General features: G+C 50.6%; 2 protein-coding genes and 1 pseudogene across 44 annotated transcripts in view; 2 read left to right on the forward strand and 1 right to left on the reverse strand.

Annotated features, from left to right (window-relative positions):
• The first annotated feature begins 1674 nt into the window (after nt 1–1674).
• NR1H3 (nuclear receptor subfamily 1 group H member 3) lies at nt 1675–9610 on the forward strand. 7 transcript variants are annotated; one of them, XM_066251454.1, is made up of 11 exons: nt 1675–1755; nt 2388–2591; nt 3352–3431; nt 3952–4140; nt 4568–4834; nt 5093–5301; nt 5407–5586; nt 5768–5867; nt 8309–8422; nt 8632–8726; nt 8911–9610. In XM_066251454.1, the coding sequence occupies exons 3-11, from the start codon at nt 3389–3391 to the stop codon at nt 9055–9057; spliced, it is 1344 nt and encodes a 447-aa protein (XP_066107551.1). In that variant the 5' UTR covers nt 1675–1755; nt 2388–2591; nt 3352–3388; the 3' UTR covers nt 9058–9610. The 7 variants fall into 7 exon arrangements, 6 of the variants coding, with proteins under 6 accessions (XP_066107551.1, XP_066107552.1, XP_066107553.1 ...); XM_066251455.1 differs by lacking the exon at nt 1675–1755 and adding an exon at nt 2188–2206 and having other exon boundaries at nt 2479–2591; XM_066251456.1 differs by lacking the exon at nt 1675–1755 and adding an exon at nt 2221–2239 and having other exon boundaries at nt 2479–2591.
• Nucleotides 9611–10031: 421 nt separating this feature from the next.
• MADD (MAP kinase activating death domain) overlaps nt 10032–19037 on the forward strand; it is a 43572-nt gene continuing 34566 nt past the window's right edge. For 18 of the 37 annotated variants that reach the window (XM_066251462.1, XM_066251474.1, XM_066251470.1 and 15 more), the window contains exons 1-6: nt 10287–10618; nt 14024–14183; nt 15334–15930; nt 16337–16640; nt 17311–17442; nt 18217–18330. In XM_066251462.1, the coding sequence (XP_066107559.1) occupies nt 14122–14183; nt 15334–15930; nt 16337–16640; nt 17311–17442; nt 18217–18330 (1209 nt within the window). In that variant the 5' untranslated portion in view covers nt 10287–10618; nt 14024–14121. The other 19 variants (XM_066251487.1, XM_066251467.1, XM_066251488.1 and 16 more) reach the window with 6 other exon arrangements.
• Nucleotides 18675–18832, reverse strand: LOC136321439 (U2 spliceosomal RNA; annotated as a pseudogene).

The raw sequence follows: 19037 nt of genomic DNA on the forward strand, positions 1-19037 counted from the left end.
GCTGCCTGCCCTGGCCCCCTGGCCTGGACTTTAATGTGGGGCCCATGGGAACTGGAGTTCATGGCAAAACAGGAAGAGCCTGTGAGCAGGAAGCTGGGAGTGGGGCAGGGGGTGAACAGCCAGCAGTAACCTCAGGTCCTCGCCTCCCACATCTGGACTGAAGCATCCCCAGAGCTCTCTGCCTCTCCCGCCGCAGCCCCCAGCCCTGCCTTCTTCTACCTCAGCATTGCACTGGTCCAGCAGAACTGAGAGGCAACAGGACGAGACTATCCTGGACTCTGACGCAGGAGAAAGAAAGAGTTCAGGGACTGGAGTGAGGACATCTGCATTCTGATCCCAGCCTGGCCACTGTGTGTGGTCTTTGAGAAGCCTCTCCCATGAGCTTAGTGTTCTGTGTGTAAAATGGAGCTTGTGTTATTTACCCTCTTTCCTGTGGCTGCTCTAAGGACCAAAAGAGATAGTGAGGAGTTTGCATATGGGGACAAGCACTGGAAGGTTAACAATACAGTGGTCCCTTGTCTATCGGGGGTTAAGTTTCAGAACCCCCCCACAATGGGCAAAAGTCCACAAAGTAGCAACCTTATATTTAATTATTTATATATTTTTTAAGGCTTTATAAACCCTCCCCGCACCCTTATAAACTTTTCCCACACTGCTATTAACCTTTCCCACACTTATTTTGCTTATTTTACTGCAAAATCCCACAATACAGTGAAAAATCCACGATACAAAAATATATACAATTTAAAAATTCGCGATACAGTGAGACCACGAAAACTGAACCATGATATGACGAGGGATGACTATACAGATTGAAAGTGAAGGGAAATTCCACAGCTAAAAGGTTTGGAAACTGTGTGTATGTGTGTGTGTGTGTGTGTGTGAGAGAGAGAGAGAGAGACAGAGACAGAGACAGACAGAGACAAAGAGTCAGATAGGGACAGACAGGAAGAGAGAGAGATGAGAAGCGTCAATTCTTTGTTGCAGTTCCTTAGTTGTTCATTGATTGCTTTCTCATATGTGCCTTGACAGTGGGCCTTTAGCAGACCGAGTGACCCCTTGCTTGAGCTAGCGACCTTGGGCTCAAGCTGGTGAGCTTTGCTCAAACCAGATGAGCTTATGCTCAAGCTGGCGACCTCGGGGTCTCGAACCTGAGTCATCCACGTCCCAGTCTGACGCTCTATCCACTGTGCCACCTCCTGGTCAGGCAGGATTGGAAACTTCATGATCACTGCTACCATTTCTTGAACACTTAACTACATGCCACACATTGTACTATGACTTATTGTTTAATTCTCATGACAACCTTAGGTGGCAAAAACCATTATTATCTCAGTTTTAAAGATAGAGAAACAGACCTTCAGAGATACTAAGTAAGTGGCTTAATCAAGATCAATAAGAGGCAGAGGCAAGACCAAGATTTGAACCCAAAACCTGAGCCCAGAGCACAGAAGCTGAATCAACATGCTGAAATGAAATTGACTAGAGATGACAAGGATATGATAGAAGGGGATCATAATTGTTTTCTTGTTTATTCATGGAATGAACAGGAACACAGGGCCTACTCTGTCGCCTGTGCTTTGCCAGGCCCTGACCCATGGGCTACAGGGGAGATAAAATCAGTAAGACACGGTATCTTCAGGGATGGATCTCGTGTTCCAGGCAACAGGGCGGTAAGGCTGCTGCGGCTATCGGCTATATCTCAATAGTTGCTGGACACAGTCTGTCATCACTTCATATGGAGCTGTTCCCCAGGTAAGGGAACTTGCATACCTTCCCAGGCCCATACTGGGCTGGCACCTGGGTCACCTGCCAGCTCTACCCCCACCTCTATCCCATGCCTGCCATTGCTCCCCTGTTGGTAGCCCTCACGGGGCACCTCCATTCAAAGACTCCCAGGAAGGCCCAGCACCTGCCTCTCTCCATTCCAGGAGTAGTACCAGTTTGGCTGAGGCCTGGGGCTATCAGGGACAGCTTGGCCTCTTCCCAGAGGCCGGGGAGGAGGAGGGAGGCTGGGAGAGCAGGCTGGGGCTCCGTGTTGCAATTCCAGACCGTGCTGGGACCTTTGCTCCACGAAATGTCTATGGAGGGGAGGGAACACCGACTCTGGAGGCTGCCGGGATTGGGGTGGGGGTGCCTGGGAGGCAGTCCTTCTGTAAGAGCAGCCTGAGTGAGGAGAAGGAAGGGGAGACGTGGAACTGGGCTGGTCTGAAGGGAAATGCGACTGTTGTGGTTGGGGGTAGGGGGGCTGGGGTGGTGCCTGGCTGAGGGGGTGGCTGGCTGGGGAGGAGTCAGCATGGAGGGGAAGCTGTCCCATGGGCGGGGGGAAGGAGGCCAGGGCTCCAGTCAGTCGGCTCCAGCCCGCTGACTCGGGGTCTGCCTGGCAGGAAGGAGCAGTGGCCCGACCCCTTGGCAGTCCCTCCCATCAGCCTTTCCCCATATTACTTCCCTGGGGCTCCGAGCCCCTGTCTTGCTCAGCTCCAGCTGTGGCCACCGCCAAGCCCCCTGGACAGGACTGCACTGTTCTCCTCTCTCAGCAAGGGGGCTCCAGAGACTGCCCCAGCCAGGAAGTCCCGTGGCCCTGGCATTCGGTGGGTCTGCTCCTCAGCACTTGCCTGGGGCTCTAGGTGTGTCCGGTGTGTGGGGGTGGGGTGGGGGTTGGGGTGTCCTGTGGATCTTGGAAAGGAACCTCTCTGGGGAGAAGTAAGGGATGATGATGGTGATGGAGGTATGAGCAGCAACAGGACTTTATTTAGGTCCCAGAATAACTCCTAAAGGCCTGTGAGGGAGGAGGTCCTGTATGTGAATTAGGACAACTCTCAGAGGCAGCAGGTTTGTGCTGTGATCCTGTGAAGTGGCAGGAGTGAGGCTATCTAACAAGCAGCAAATTTCACTGGATGGAGTGAGCCTCGATCCCATGTCCTGGTCCTGCCCAGCTGTGGCTGTCCCCAGTGCTAGAGTGAAGGGGGAAGAGGCTCTGACAGAACCAAGGTGGATGTGCCCCAACATCCCCCGAGGGCCCGGAGATGAGCCCTGGGAGAAAAAGCAGCAGGAAGCCGAGGTGGCCAAGAGCTCAGACTTGGGACTCAGAGAGACCAGAGCTGGAGTGTTGGCTCTACTACTGCCTAACTGTGTGGCCAGACAACTTACTTAATCTCTTTGAAACTCAGTTTTCTTATCGGTAAAATGGGCAAAAGAATAGTCCTGACTCTATAGGCATACTGGGCCGGCGGGGGGGGGGGGGGCATGTAAAGCCTCTGCACAGGCCAAGTAAACGTTAGCTGCTCTGTTGTTAGCATGATAAAGAGGGAGCCCAGTTCTGGAAGGGTATAACCTGGCTTGTTCCTGCAGGTCAGTTGCTTGGTAATGTCCAGAGCTCCAGGAAGAGATGTCCTTGTGGCTGGAGGCCTCTGTGCCTGATGTTTCCCCTGGTAAGCTTCTTCACTCCAGCCCTTTCCCCTCAGCCAGGACCCCAGCTCTCTCCTCCCGAAGGAATCAGCCTCCTTCACTCCCTGCTTTCCGCCCTTCCCTGGGGAGCAGCCTAGCGCCATCCTCGCCTCCTTCTGCCCAGGATTCCTCTAGACTGGTTCTGGTGCCTGGCGCTTGCAGGCACCCACTGGTCCTTCTCACTCTGGGCTTGCTGCTGGGGAGAGTTGGCATGTCCAGTGTTTACCCAGCTCTGGCTTTTAAGAGTTCTATGTGATATCTGAAATAGATGCATGTCAGCCCCCCAAGGGGACAAAGGTTAACATTCTCACTTAAGGTACTGAGGTGTCGGGAATTGCAAGCAACTAGCCCCAGAGCCCACACAAACCCAGGGTCTCGAAGCCAGAGCCAATGTTTTGCTGCCCTCTACGGGTGAAGATAAGCCGGCGGTTTCCCTGTCAGGACGCTGGGGAAGTGGAGGGGAGACGACCTGAGACCCTGCCTTGTGCCTCTTTCCGGGCTCAGACTCTGCAGTGGAGCTGTGGGAACCAGATGCACAAAATGCAAGCTGCCCGGCGCTGAGAGGCAGCAACTGCATCCTCAGGGAGGAAGTCAGCATGCCCTCGTCAGCCGGGGACGCTTCGGGGATGGGGCTGAAGGCACCAGATCCCATAGCCCTGCTCCCCTGGGTTGAGGCCCCTCCAGAGGCCGCAGGTGAGGAGATGCTGGATTTGGAGGAGCTAGGGGCTTCCTGGATCTGGAAGGGGTATCTTGGGGCTTTTTACCGTATAAAGTCATGTTTAAGTACCAAGGCTTTGGTGTCAGGTAGACCTGAGTCATCTGAGTGTGAGTTTTGTCTCTACCTTAGGCCCTTCTAAGCCTCAGAGTCTTACTCATAAAATGTAAATAATAGTAGTAGCCATCTCTTATGGTTGTTTTCAGGATCAGTGCAAGTAAAGGACTGAGACATACTTGGGACATAATAAACAGCACTTGGCATATAAGAGATACTTTCTTATGATAGAGAGATTAGACTGCGTGTTAAAAGGGCACGAAGGTCACCGCGTGCTCAGGGCAGTGGCCAGCTGGGCACTGAGCCTGTTTCTTGGAGAAGAACATTAAGGCACTTCCCTGTATCCAGAGCTCCGTCCACAAAAGCGGAAAAAGGGGCCAGCCCCCAAAATGCTGGGGAACGAGATGTGCAGTGTGTGTGGGGACAAGGCCTCTGGCTTCCACTACAACGTGCTGAGCTGTGAGGGCTGCAAGGGATTCTTCCGCCGCAGTGTCATCAAAGGGGCGCGCTACGTCTGCCACAGCGGGGGCCACTGCCCCATGGACACCTATATGCGTCGCAAGTGCCAGGAGTGTCGCCTTCGCAAATGCCGCCAGGCTGGCATGCGGGAAGAGTGTGAGTACAAGTACCTGGGGACAGGAACGGGGAAGGGGCTGATGGGAAAGAGGGTACCGGCAGATGCCAGGCTGTGAGCACAGACAGGAAGCTAAGCCTACAGGGCCTTCCTGTGTGGTCCCTAAATATGGATGAACATTTCTTCCCTGCCTTTACCCTTTGATCTCTGCTTTTCTGGAGCCTCAAACTATCCCTCTGGCCCATTCTTGCTTCCTGTTTCCCCCTCTTCTTCCCTCCTCACATCTGGCCCATCCGTAGGTGTCCTGTCGGAAGAACAGATCCGACAGAAGAAACTGAAGCGACAAGAGGAGGAACAGGCCCAGGCCATCTTCATGCCATCAAGGGCATCCTCCCCGCCCCAAATCCTGCCCCAACTCAGCCCAGAGCAACTGGGCATGATTGAGAAGCTGGTGGCTGCCCAGCAACAGTGTAACAGACGCTCCTTTTCTGACCAGCTTCGAGTCACGGTACCCGAGGGACCTGGGGAGGGCGGCTGTGCCCAGAGCACCGGCTGGCTTCTTGATGTCTGACTCAGGGCGGTTTGTGTTTTCCCTCCTTGCCCTTCTGGATAGCCTTGGCCCATGGCACCAGATCCCCAGAGCTGGGAGGCCCGGCAGCAGCGCTTTGCCCATTTCACTGAGCTGGCCATCGTCTCTGTGCAGGAGATCGTTGATTTCGCCAAACAGCTGCCCGGCTTCCTGCAGCTCAGCCGAGAGGACCAGATCGCCCTGCTGAAGACCTCCGCGATTGAGGTGGCTGGCAGGGCAAGGGGTGAAGGGAGAGCCAAGTGGGACTGTCTGTGGGGAAGGGCCCCCAGCCAGCCAGCCAGCCGGGAAGCCAGACCCACTGGGAAGTAGGACCCTTGCCTTGAAGGTGCCCCGTGCCAAGACCAGCCCACCGTGTCCCTGTTTGACGTCTGCTGCTTGTGTGCAGGTAATGCTTCTGGAGACATCTCGGAGGTACAACCCTGGAAGTGAAAGTATCACCTTCCTCAAAGATTTCAGTTATAACCGGGAAGACTTTGTCAAAGCAGGTGAGAACTGAGATCACAAAGGGACTGGGTGGAGGGACAGACACTTTTTGTCCTGGGGCCCATAGTGTCTCCAAAGCCACAGGCCCAAGGTTTGGGTGGCTGTCAAGGGAAGGCTTCACCTGTTTTTCCAAAACAGAAAGTTGGAATGTTGAGAGGCCTCTCTCATCTGTCCCAGAGAGGCTCCTATCGCCTTAGGCCAGTGGTTCTCAAACTGTGTTCCAAGGAACCTGAGGGAGGGGTTCCATAGAAGTGTCACCTTAGAGAAGAAACAACGGGGCACAGGAATCTCCTTCATTCTTACTTTAAATGGAGCCAGACAAGAAGATCCATTTAACTCTGTTATACATCATGCTTCTGCATAATGTTTTGCTTCAAGAAAAGATTTTACAGCTAGGAAAAAAAGCTTGAAAACAAACCATCCTGAGCCTTTTAGTAGTCAGTAATGAGCAAGCCTTTATCGGATGTGCTCCTTAAGGATCACGTGCACTAACTTCACCAGACTCTTCCTCACCTGCGCTCTGTGAAGTGCCATGCAACTGGGGCTGATACACAGCAGACGCGCCTGGATGGGGCAGCTCTAAAATAAGAGTGGAGGCTTCTGCCCCATCCTGTACTTGGAGAATTGTCTCCAAAAATTGGTTCCTATTGCTGCTCTCTACCTGATGCTCGCTTGCAGACTGAGCAGTGCTGGTTTGCTCACGTTCAGTTGCTGCAGAGTTAGGAGAGGCTAGGAGGCTGAGGGTGTTTTGGAGGGACTGGAACTGATGCTCAACAGGAGACCGAGAAGTCTGACAGCTGAGTGAGCGGGTCTGTAAAATATGGCTGACACCATGACTCCATTCTTGGGGTTGGTAGGTCCTGGCTTCCAGGAAAAAAGCTCATAAAGTCTTCTCTGCTGCTTAATGGTTTCAGGCCAGCTCATGTGTCTCTTGTCTCAACACAGGCTGTGAGCTTTCTAGAAAGTTCTCCCTTAACTCTAGAGCATGACAGGGCTGTGTTGACAGCTTTTGCCTTCTGTGTGCTGCCAGAATGTATGGGCTCCTAATAAGGGCCATTGAATGACTTTTTCTATCTTGAAAAGCCCAGCCCTGCCCCTTACCAAACCACCTTTCCCTAAGCGATTATTATCCCAGCCCTCCTTAACCATGGCCTTCTTCTTCACAGCATCCTCCTTTTGAAAACTTGCCAGTTCTTGTGCGTGTTCCTTCAGTATTTTCAGGCTTGTGTTATCTGAATCTGTACTATTTATAGATTCATATATAAGCAGTTTTGATATCATCTTTGCCTTTTATTTGTTATTTTGTCAGTGAGGCCTTGGGGAGGAAGAACAGGGGCTCTCTTCTGTCCCATCTCCTTCCCCCTCCACATGACTAATGATGTGGACTGATGGCATTGGAGATGTTCATGCAGCAAGCAGTAGCAGACCCTTTCAGGGTGCATAATCCAACTCTACAACCTCCTGTCCTCTCTGTACAAATAGGCTATTCAGCACAATTCAAGGCTCAGTACCTCACCAACAAATACTTTATAAAGTGGGGCTTGTCCATTAAATGGACCAACACACATTTGATAAACATCACGGTGAAAGTACAGGAAGTCACTAATCAAGAAACCTCGAATGGAAAAGTTAGCAGATGGTTGCTAAAAGAAATCTGAGAAAGCCTAGGGGAGAGTGTGGGCTGGGGAGACTTTGACAATGTGTATGGGAGAAGTATTTTTTAGATATCATGACTTTAGGTATAGTTTGTTAAGTCTCCTCAAGAAGACTGGTTCTATTTTAGAAATTTTATTACTTATTTAACAAACATTTATATAGTAGTTATTATATGTGCCACACATTATTCTAAGGACCCATTATGAGGTGATGCTCTTATCTCCATTTTACAGTTGGGAAAACCAAGGCTCAGAGAGGTTAAATAACTTACCAAAGGTCACACAGCCTAATAAATGGTAGAGCCAGGACTCAAACCCAGACAGTCTGGCACCAGAGTCCATACCCTCAACCGCATTGCTAAGTTCCCCTGGGATATGAAATATGAACTGTATCTCTAAGTATTCAAATAAGTAAGTCCAATTGCCAGTGGAAAAGTCTTTATAAACTAAAATGAGTTGCCTCTATTTCTAGTAATGGAGGGCTTCAAGAATTTTAATAAGAGTAAGAGAATTATTATTATAGTTTAATCCAGCACCTCCTATGTCCCAAGCACAGTGCTAAGTACTCTGCATGCTTTATCATTTAGCTATCACAACAGTCTTATAAATTCAGATGATTCCCATCTCACAGATGAGGCTTAGAGAGGTTAAGAAATTTGCCCAAGGTTACAGAGCCGAGCCCTGGAGACTTCTTATTGAGTTCTTAGTGGTTCTCTAAGTTGTGGATTTGGAGAGAAGGAAGTTCCTGCTGCTCATGCCACATGCCCAGCCTCCCTTCGTCCTCCCAGGGCTGCAAGTGGAATTCATCAACCCCATCTTCGAGTTCTCCAGAGCTATGAATGAACTCCAACTCAACGATGCTGAGTTTGCATTGCTCATTGCCATCAGCATCTTTTCTGCAGGTGCGGAGGGGCAAGAGGGAAAATGAGCAAGAGACTTGACTGAGGAGGGCTGCAGGGCCATTAAGCAGGCATTGCAGGGCTGAAGGCCTTTCGTGTGTACTTTGGGATAGGAGAGGTTGGGTAGGACATGTTCTTATTTCCAGTTGTGATTTGGGGTATGGAATGGATCCTGGCCAGACTTGCTCCTCAACTCTGTTGGTGAACTATAGACCGGCCCAACGTGCAGGACCAGCTCCAGGTAGAGAGGCTGCAACACACATATGTGGAGGCCCTGCATGCCTACGTCTCCATCCACCACCCCCATGTGAGTCCTCCCTGGGTGCCCCTTCTCAACACAGGCTCATTCCCTGGCACACCTGCCTTCCCTTCAAGAATCCCTCTGTGATTATATTGTGCAGAGAATTCTCTACCTCTCCGACAACTCCCCTGTGCTTGCCCCCCTTCCCTGGAGAGGGACAAAGGCCATACTTGTCCTTTTCCTCCCCCAGGACCGGCTGATGTTCCCACGGATGCTAATGAAGCTGGTGAGCCTCCGGACACTGAACAGCGTCCACTCAGAGCAAGTGTTTGCGCTGCGCCTGCAGGACAAAAAGCTACCCCCACTGCTCTCTGAGATCTGGGATGTGCATGAATGACTGTTCTTCCCCCCTTATCTTGTTTTCCCGGCTGGCTTAGGCAGGGTGGCTGCCCCCTAGAGGTGAAACAGCCAGAGAAGGGCAAACTTTCCTGGGAGCTGGGCAAAGGAGATCCTCACGTGGCATTAAAGGAGAGTCAAAGGGTTGGGAGTTTTGTGGCTGCTGGGCACTGGGGGTCCTGCCGAAGCTGTGCTCCATTTGAACGCTGTGCTGACCCGACCAAATGGATGAACCCCGGGGCCACTTTGCACAGGGTTCTCTAGGGCCTTGCCCATCCTGCCTCCACCACTTCCTGTTTCCCCCACAGGGCCCCACGAAAAATTCTCCACTGTCACTCTGCGGCTTGGCCAGGCCAGGCCATAAGTGCCTAGGGGCTGCCGCCCTAATAGGTTGGTCTGGTACTGTTCGTACAGGAAGACCAAAATGAATACAGAATGAGAGAAACAACTTCTGGTTTGGGGGTGGGGGAGCGGTAACAGAGGAGGGAAGCCTGTGTCCTCTACGATCACCTTCTGACTCAGAGGAGGGAGACAAGTCACAAGTGCCGGCCTCCTTTTCCTAGCCCCATTGCGCTGAGAGGGTAAATAAAATGCTGATGCCCTCTGCCCCTTTCACGATGGTACTGGGGGCGGGGGGGGGGGGTAGTGGGGAGGTCGTGTTGTCCTTCTCTGGAGGAGGGGCTGTTGAATTTCAGAACTGGCACCTCAGCTATGCACCTGTGGTTGTGTGGCATGCGAACAATGCCTTGGTTTTTTTCGTTGGCATCTGAAAAAGTGGGCACGACAATTCCTCCAGTTGTCCCCACGACTATGGGACGGAAAGAAAAGTCCCCAGAGGCCAGGGGAAGGCTGCCCAGCCTGGGGCTGGGCCTCTCAGTTCTGGACTCCCTTTCCCAGCGGGCACCGCGGTACCGCTCACGCCCCCTTCCCTGGCGATCACCCGGTGTAGGTGATACAGCGCCGCGCCTTCCGGCCCCAGTTCCCCCCGCCACCCCTGAATTGGTAGGCTCCACCGTCCTGCGGCCGGCTTCCCAGCCCAGGCGGCTGGGCACTCCCAAGTTGTGTGCGGGGGAAGAAAGGTGAGATGGGGGGCCTGTCGGAAAGTCTCCGGAGCACTTTATCTTGAGAAGTAGCTTCCCGGTTAATGCACATTTCGTCGGAATGGGCTCCATTACCATGTCGAGTTAAAATCGGCGCAACCTAAACAAAAGGTATTCCTTTGGGTCCTCCCCTTGGCACGCAGTGCCGCTGGGCTGGCCCTGCGCTCCCCATCGCGTTCCCACTTCCACTCGTATAGGTGTGTGCGTAGCCGCCTTTTTCCCGAAGTCGGCTCCACCCTTCAGCGCGCGGCTTGGTTCCTCCCTGTTCCCCCGCGGGGGCGAATGGTAGGGCCCCCGGCCCCCTTCAGCCCCCTCTCCAGCTCCGGGTCGGAGTGGTGCGCGCCCTCCCGTGCAGACGCGGAACTGGCGTGCGCTCCGAGCGGCGCCCGCGTCGGGGAGCGATTGACGCTCTGCTGCCGGGAGACGTCGGCTCGGCCTGACCGGTTCCCCGAGGCTCGGGAGGTAGGAAGGTCCGGACCCCTGGGGGCCCTGGAACGGTATTCGGGACGTGGCTCCTAGAGGGGAAAACGGGCTCCGAGAGGAAACAAGGGCTCTAAAGGGATGGGGTCTCAAGAGGCCCTAATGGAACGTCGGGGTGCATAGGGTCTCGAGAGCGACTAAGGGGTCCGCACGGAAGGGGCGGGCTACAAGTGGGGGCTCTCCGAGCCGCCGAGGGGGTGCGAGCTGCCGGCCTGGGCGCAGATCGCCGCAGCTGGGCTCGATTCTTGCCGGGCTGGCGGGTGGCGCTGGTTCCGGGGAGGAGGCGGGGGAGAACTGTCCAGCAGGTGAGGGGGCGGGCAAAGCTGTCCAGCCCAAGGGCCGACCGGGGATTGGCACCTGGTTCGCACGCGCGCGTGCGTGTGCGTGCGTGTGCGTGTGCGCCTTATTTTGGGTTAGGGTTTGAAGAACCACATTTGGTTCTCACACACACACACAAATAAATAAATATATATCTTAATTTGGTGTTTCAATATTGGCCTGTTAGAGAGTGGGGGTAACGTTTAATCTTTCCTGCAACTGCTTCCCTCCCCATCCTCGTGCATCTCTAAATTCTTCCTCCTTTTCCTGCCTTCCCCTCCTCCCCAAGCCTGCCTATTGCCTGCCTCATTGCTCTGTGTTCTCCCCCATGCTGGACCAGTCTGTGTTGCTGTGCTTGCAAGGTCACTGCCTGGGGGGGGGAGGGGAGGGAGGAGGTGAGAGAGCCTCTTGTGCTCACGTCAGCAAAGATGTCATATCGCTCTCCGGTTCCTGTGGTTTTACTGTGACATCCTGCTCAGAAAAAGGGACGAATCCAAAGGGTTGGTTAATGTGGCCTCTTGTAGGCTGAAAAGACATCAGTGACTTCAAGAAAGGTCTGTGGGTTCTAAGTCTGCGTCTGGATGGAGTGGATGGTGATGTAGGACTTCTAGCAGCTAGGTATGCATTTTGAGCTTGATGCCTCTGGAATGTGGAACCTAAGAACCAGGGGCTCCATGTTAGTAAATACGGTTGAGGCAAGAAGCTGAGTCTGAGCTTGGGTGGATATGAAGAGAGTGTAACTTACAAGTGGTGTTAGAGGATTTGTGAGGAGGATCAAGAATGAGAAGAAAAACCTTTGTTAGCTCTGCAATCCGAATAACCAAAGGCAGTGGCTTTTGATGAGATAGTAATTGTGTCTAAAAATCTATCCTATTGATAGTACTTGGAATGGTCACTAAATTTCAGGGTCCTTGTGGCTCTGGAGGGAGATGAGCGTTGTAGATCCTGAAAATGACTGATTTTTAGCAAATGATTCTCAGTGGAGAGGGGGTGGGATCCCACCAAGGCTAGAAGCCTGATGCCTAATATGTTAATAGAAGATCCTTCAGGTGTGAGGATTTCAGGTTTTCAATGTAAATATAGACTTCAAGGCTTAGCCCTGAGCTCTGGTCCTGTAAATTCTGTTTTAGTTTAAGATACAGCAGATCCTCAAATAATGTCATTTTGTTCAACATTGTTTAGTTATAACATTGATGAGATGCTGTAAGACCTTAACTTTTGTTTTTGTCAATTAATCTATGGCAAAGTTGGTTTTGTTATCTATCATTTTCAAACCTGATGGCATTAAGTGAAGACTTACTGTCCTTTGGCTTTCATCCTAGGCATTATCCACATAATTCTTCATAGAACGAATTATGCTTTTCCCCATCTCCCATTTAGTTTCTGTGTTTCTCTGGCCTCATTCTCGTTGGGAGGAGCTCGATTCAGCTCTGTAACAGTGTCCCTCCACTTCCGCAGTATGCTCCTGGCTCCAGAGCAGAGGAGAGAACCAGAGGACTTTCTGGGTGACAGTGATGCCTAGAAAGGAGTATATGGCATGCTTGGGAACTCGGCTTTGGTTGTGTGGAAAGGAGATAACTCTGTCGAACTCCAGAATTAGGACAAACTGCAAACAAAAGACAGATGGGGAGAAGATAGCCTAATAATTTGCAGGTGCTGTCAACGAAAGAGGTGTGTCCAGAGTCAAGGAAAGTGAACTATTATGGGCCCTGGTCAACTCTGGAGTAGCAGCTGCTAGTACTGTGAGGTCACCAAGCAGGGGTGGGGCTGTGGCTCTGCTATAAATAGTATGGGGCGCCATAGTCACTATGGAGATAAAACTGAATCCTATTACCTGCTGGTTCTCTATTGGGAGCCAGGGAAAGGAGGGAGCAGTGTTTTGAGGATTTGAGAGGTGTTGCAATTAGGTCTCTATTATTATTAAGTAAGGGAGAAAAAGCATAGAACTTCTACTCATTATCTGTATCAAATAGGGCATACAGGAAGTGTGTATGTGTGTATGGGAGTGCATGCAGTAGCAAAAAAAGGGACTGGTGTGTGAGTGTGTGTGTAGTGTAGTGTAGTGTAGTGGGGGTCTGTGTGTGCGACAGAGAACAAGGTCTTAGTGTAGCCATGTGCAGAGCACAGAGGTGGAGTTCTGGAAACAGTGGAAATAATCTTGAGGTAGAGTGAAGCATTTTATTACAGAAGTGTATGGAGACCCAACAGGAAATAAATTATAATTATGACCCTATAAGCTTTTCTTAATATTTGGACTGTGATTTAGAAATTCCTCTGAGCACTTCTCCCTGTCCTTGCAGAAGTTCTGTTATTTCTTCATCCAATTGCTAGTCTTTGTAAGATATAGAAAGACAAGGCTCATCTGTGTGTATTGTATTACTGATGCCAATCCTGGGACTGAAATAGAGGAGAAAGACTATGATTCAGCACCAAGGGCAGAGCTAGTAGCCTTAGCCACTGGGTCCCTTTTCTGCTTAAAGAGGGATAAAAAATGGTTTGGATAAAGCAACTGGGGCATAGATAAATATTCTTCATTTGAGGTTGTGCAGGGTAGAGTAGCCAGCTGTAGTTATTGTCTGAGAGCAATCAACTATACAGTCTATATGGTAGTTTCACATCAAGCTGAAGGCAGAATATTGGAACAGAGAATAATTAGGTTTCCATCTAGAGCTAGAAGTACAGATTCATGCTGATTAGAGAGTCTGGTTTGACCCTGATCCACCCTGGAGCGGTCCTGAAAGTGACTTAATTTTTGTTATCATAATGATTGAGTCCAGATTAGACTAACTGGGTTTGTTTTTCAGAAACAGAGCCCCGGAGGCAAGGCTGAGAAAGAATTGGGTTTGTAGGGATGGAGAGATGAACCATTACTTATCCTCCTTTTTGTTATTTGACTCCGTGAACTCATAAGCCGAGACCAAACTCTAGGCTGGGAAAAGTGTCGGGTTCTCCTATCTTTAGTACTAAAATGGGAGGCCTTCTGACCTATGCCCCTGGCTGGGATGAAGCCAACAGGGTTGAGTCCCCTGGCCACAGCCGTGGATCTTATCAGTACTTTTTTCCTACTAGACTTGGATTTTCAGATAATAACAGAATTCCTCCTGGGAATGCTGACTCCTTGCTTGGTGCCTTGAGGTCTCTCTGAGATGAGCCGATGAATTGGAACCATGGTGCAAAAGAAGAAATTCTGTCCTCGGTTACTTGACTATCTAGTGATCGTGGGCGCCAGGTAACCAAGAGACTGATTTTTGTCTTGTCCTCTAAGATAGCCACAAAATTATTTCCCTCTCCATTTCCATGTTGATCTGCATGTCTCATTCTTCCTTCATTATTTTACTCTGACAAGAGCATCGCTGCCACTTGTGAAAACAGCCCTCAGGTGGATTGAGGGAGCAGAGGCCTATAGGAACAGACGGAGCAAAACTCCTCTTAACTAGCATCTTTGTGTTCTGGAGCAAATGCACTCTGTATACCCCGGTTTCCTTGTTCTGTTGTTTGTTTGTATGTGTGCTCCCAGATTGAGCACTCCTTGTTTGTTTGTTTTGTTTTGTTCTTTTGGTTGGAGAGAGAGAGACAGAAACATTAATTTGTTGTTCCACTTACTTATGCATTCATTGATTGTTCCTTGTATATGCCCTGACCAGGGATTGAACCCGCAGCCTTAGTGTATTAGGATGATGCTCTAACCCAGGGGTCGGGAACCTATGGCTTGTGAGCCAGATGTGGCTCTTTTGATGGCTGCATCTGGCTTGCAGACAGATCTTTAATAAAAAATAATAATAACGTTAAAATATGAAACATTCTCATGTATTACAATCCATTCATTTCCTACCACTCATGTTCATGGTTGCGGGTGGCTGGAGCCAATCACAGCTGTCCTCCGGGACCACACCAAATTTTTATTGGATAATGCCTAATGTACACAGGTCGTTGTATGTCTCTCACAGAATAACATTTTAAAATATGTGGCGTTAATGGCTCTCTCAGCCAAAATGGTTCCCAACCCTGATCTAACTAACTCAGCTACTCAGCCAGGGCCAATTTCCTTGTTTTGTAAAAAAGGAAAGTACACTGTGCTCTTTCTCTTCCTACATATGCTCTTTTAGTGATTCATTTGAGCTAATGCACCTTGGAAAGGTGTGAGTGGTAATTTTATGGTTGAAGTTTTTTCTCCCATTTCAGGGTAGGTGTCTTCATGACAGTGCAGGGCTCATTTGAGCTACCAGCTAAAGGTGGCAAGCAGCGTCCATATTTTCCAAGGTCCCGCAGTTAGTAATCTGATCCAAAATAGCATTTTGAACTCTCCTTGTTGACCGTGGTAAAACCTGACAGAGCACCCTCTCCCTTCGGGCTGCTGACTCGGTCTTCATCCGCTTCAGGCACCCGAGCAGTGACAGTGTGGCCCAGACTCCTGAGCTGCTGCGGCGCTACCCGCTGGAGGACCACGCTGAGTTCCCCCTGCCCCCGGATGTGGTGTTCTTCTGCCAGCCGGAGGGCTGTCTGAGTGTGCGGCAGCGGCGCATGAGCCTGCGGGACGACACCTCTTTTGTCTTCACCCTCACGGAGAAGGACACTGGAGTCACGCGCTATGGCATCTGTGTCAACTTCTACCGTTCCTTCCAGAAGCGGCTGCCTAAAGAGAAGGGGGAAGCCGGGGCAGGGTCCCGCGGGAAGGAAGGGCCCCGAGCCACCTCCGTTTCGGAAGAGGCGGGCACCGAGAGCTCGGAGAGTGGCTCCTCCCTGCAGCCTCCCAGCGCCGACTCCACCCCGGATGTGAACCAGTCACCTCGGGTAAAACGCCGGACCAAGGCGGGGAGCCGTTCCCGCAACAGTACTCTGACGTCCCTGTGTGTGCTCAGCCACTACCCCTTCTTCTCCACCTTCCGAGAGTGTCTGTACACCCTCAAACGTCTGGTGGACTGCTGCAGTGAGCGGCTGCTAGGCAAGAAACTGGGCATCCCTCGAGGCATACAGAGGTACGGCTTGCCGCTGGTGCTGAAGGGGAGCATTTAAGAGATAAGGTTTCATTGGTCTGTGAGGGGCACAGGAAGTTTCTCTAAAGCCTGAGGTCCTTCAGACCTATGTAAGCATATAATGTCAGTCCGTACTAAGCAAAGGACTGCTCCTGAATTGGACCTGCTACCGTAAGTGTGTTGGGATCGCTGCTGAAGAATATGGTGTTTCATGGTGAGCAGGACGAGTCCTGCCACGCATACATTTTCATACTTGTTCTCACTCTTGTGCGGGCCCTGTGGTCCTAGCTGAGCTCAAAGTGTGGGCTTTTCCAATTGCTGTCGTTATACCCCCGATGATTACGTTGGACTGCAGCGAGGTGTCAGCTCCTGGTGCTTACGTGTCTGTTTCCTGCTCCCCACTCCTCAGGGACACCATGTGGCGCATCTTCACCGGATCGTTGCTAGTGGAGGAGAAGTCGAGTGCCCTTCTGCACGACCTTCGAGAGATCGAGGCCTGGATCTACCGACTGCTGCGCTCCCCGGTCCCCGTCTCTGGGCAGAAGCGAGTAGACATCGAGGTCCTGCCCCAGGAGCTCCAGCCAGCTCTGACCTTTGCTCTTCCAGACCCCTCTCGATTCACGCTGGTGGATTTCCCGCTGCACCTCCCCTTGGAACTGCTGGGTGTGGATGCCTGCCTTCAGGTGCTGGCCTGCATTCTGCTGGAGCACAAGGTGAGAAGCCCAGCTTTCCAGACCTGTGAAATGTGATGGAGGCTGGACCGTGAGCTCCTTGAGGGCAGGGACTACATCTTCTTCATCTTTTTATCTCTAGGAGGTAATATGGTGCCAGGTACACAGCAAGAACTCAGTAGTTGTAGGTTGAATTAAGGTATCATGTGGGATGTATTCAGATGGCTGCCACTGAGTTGAATTATCTTTTTTTTTTTTTTTAATTTTTATTCATTGATTTCAGTGAGAGAGGAAGGAAGAGAGAGAAAGGCAGGATCATTCATCTGTTTCTGTATGTGCCCTGACTGGGGATTGAACTGGCCACCTCTGCACTTTGGGATGATGTTTTAACCAACTGAGCTATCGGCTAGGTCTCAGTGAATGATCTTTAACTATACTGACGTAGTTCTTTGGAAATATCAGTAGTTCTCTTCCAAAGAGTGGTCCTGGAACAGGGGGTGCAAGAACTAGGAGCGCAGGGAGTGAATTGAGGGAAGACCACTGCAGGCGTGGGTTGGGGGGTGGAGGCAGGGTGCGGAGCAGAGCACTGGTAACTGTGGGAAGGAAGCTCCGGGGCCAGAGGCATGGAGAAACAGACGCAGTTGTAGTGTTGGAAGCTGTCTTCTCGTAAACCTTATTTATGCTCTCGAGTGACCCTTCTGACCTGTGGCAGGTGGTGCTACAGTCCCGAGACTATAACGCACTCTCCATGTCTGTGATGGCTTTTGTGGCGATGATCTACCCCCTGGAGTATATGTTTCCGGTTATCCCGCTGCTGCCCACCTGCATGGCATCGGCAGAGCAGGTGAGTCTCGACCTGCCTTCTGTCTCTGTCTGCTCTGTGTTCCAACTCTGTCTGGCTCTGGCGGAGGAGGCTCATTGCTCAAAGAAGCTGTCAATTGGTACCGGTCAGCAATCCCTTATCACAGCTTACTTATCTGCAGCCTCTGACCTGATTTAGACTGATCTGGTGGTAAAACCTATGCTATTTCTTTTTTTTTTTTACAGAGACAGAGAGAGAGTCAGAGAGAGGGATAGACAGACAGGAACGGAGAGATGAGAAGCATCAATCATTAGTTTTTCGTTGTGCATTGCAACACTTTAGTTGTTCATTGATTGCTTTCTCATATATGCCTTGACCGTGGGCCTTCAGCAGACCGAGTAACCCCTTGCTCGAGCCAGCGACATTGGGTTGAAGCTGGTGAGCTTTTGGTCAAACCAGATGAGCCCGTGCTCAAGCTGGTGACCTTGGGGGTCTCAAACCTGAGTCCTCTGCATCCCAGTCCGACGCTCTATCCACTGCGCCACCTCCTGGTCAGGCCCTATGCTATTTCTGGTTTTTATTTATCACGGTTAATGATTATAGGCTACTGACTACGCCGCTCTAGGTATTACACGATGTACAGCATATATATGCACTAGTACTTTTCTAAAGTCTGAAAAAATTTGAGTTTTGAAACACATCTACCCTTAAGGGTTTTGGAAGAGTAAATGTCTTCTTATCTGGAAAAATCCTGACTTGATAAGTGATCACAGTGGGTTTTGTTTTTGTTTCTTATCATCTCTATCCTTTCCACAGCTGCTCTTGGCTCCCACCCCGTACATCATCGGGGTCCCTGCCAGCTTCTTCCTCTATAAACTGGACTTCAAAATGCCTGATGACGTGTGGCTGGTGGATCTGGACAGCAATCGGGTAAGGTTCTTGGCTGAGGCATTGTTGGGTCTATAACAGGGTGGTGTCCTGTTTTCCTAGAGTACTCCCAGGAAGGCCCTGATTTGTTTGGTGATGTCTACTGTGTGACTCATTGGAGCCGTTTTTTAAAATGAATCCTGGCTTTTATTTTGTTGGTTGAATAGACCCTTTTTAGGACTCAAAGAATTACACGATTTAGTGTCGCCAGAATTAAGTGCTCCCCGCATCTCAGAGCAGCAGGGCAGGTGCAGCTGCTGGATAGCCACACATGGTGCAGATCAGCTAATGGCTTTCCTTCTAGTAAGAAACTGTCTTTCAGTACAGATGTTTTTTTCTTGGCCCCGAGGGGGTGCACCTTCCCTGAATGGAGCAAGCTCTTGTCCCATCTCCCTGCTCCAAACATCCATTTAATACGTGGTCCTCAGATCAAGGACGTATCAGATATTAAACTGATGAGAACAGACGACTACGTTTGATCTTAGCCAAAAGGCCAACAAGCAGTTTTCAGTACAGACTTTTAAAAATGTGTATGAACGTTCTGTAGTGTGAATACAAACTTCAGTAGGAAGCCCTTGTATGTGTTCGTTATAAAAACTTTAAAAAATACAAAGAAGTGCAAAGAAGTAAATAGAAACCATATCTTATTATCTAGAGATAGCTGCCAATAACATTTAGGTATATTTCCTTTCGATGAGTGTGAATATCAT

The sequence above is a fragment of the Saccopteryx bilineata genome, chromosome 1 (assembly GCF_036850765.1).
Source record: "Saccopteryx bilineata isolate mSacBil1 chromosome 1, mSacBil1_pri_phased_curated, whole genome shotgun sequence".
Taxonomy (NCBI): domain Eukaryota; kingdom Metazoa; phylum Chordata; class Mammalia; order Chiroptera; family Emballonuridae; genus Saccopteryx; species Saccopteryx bilineata.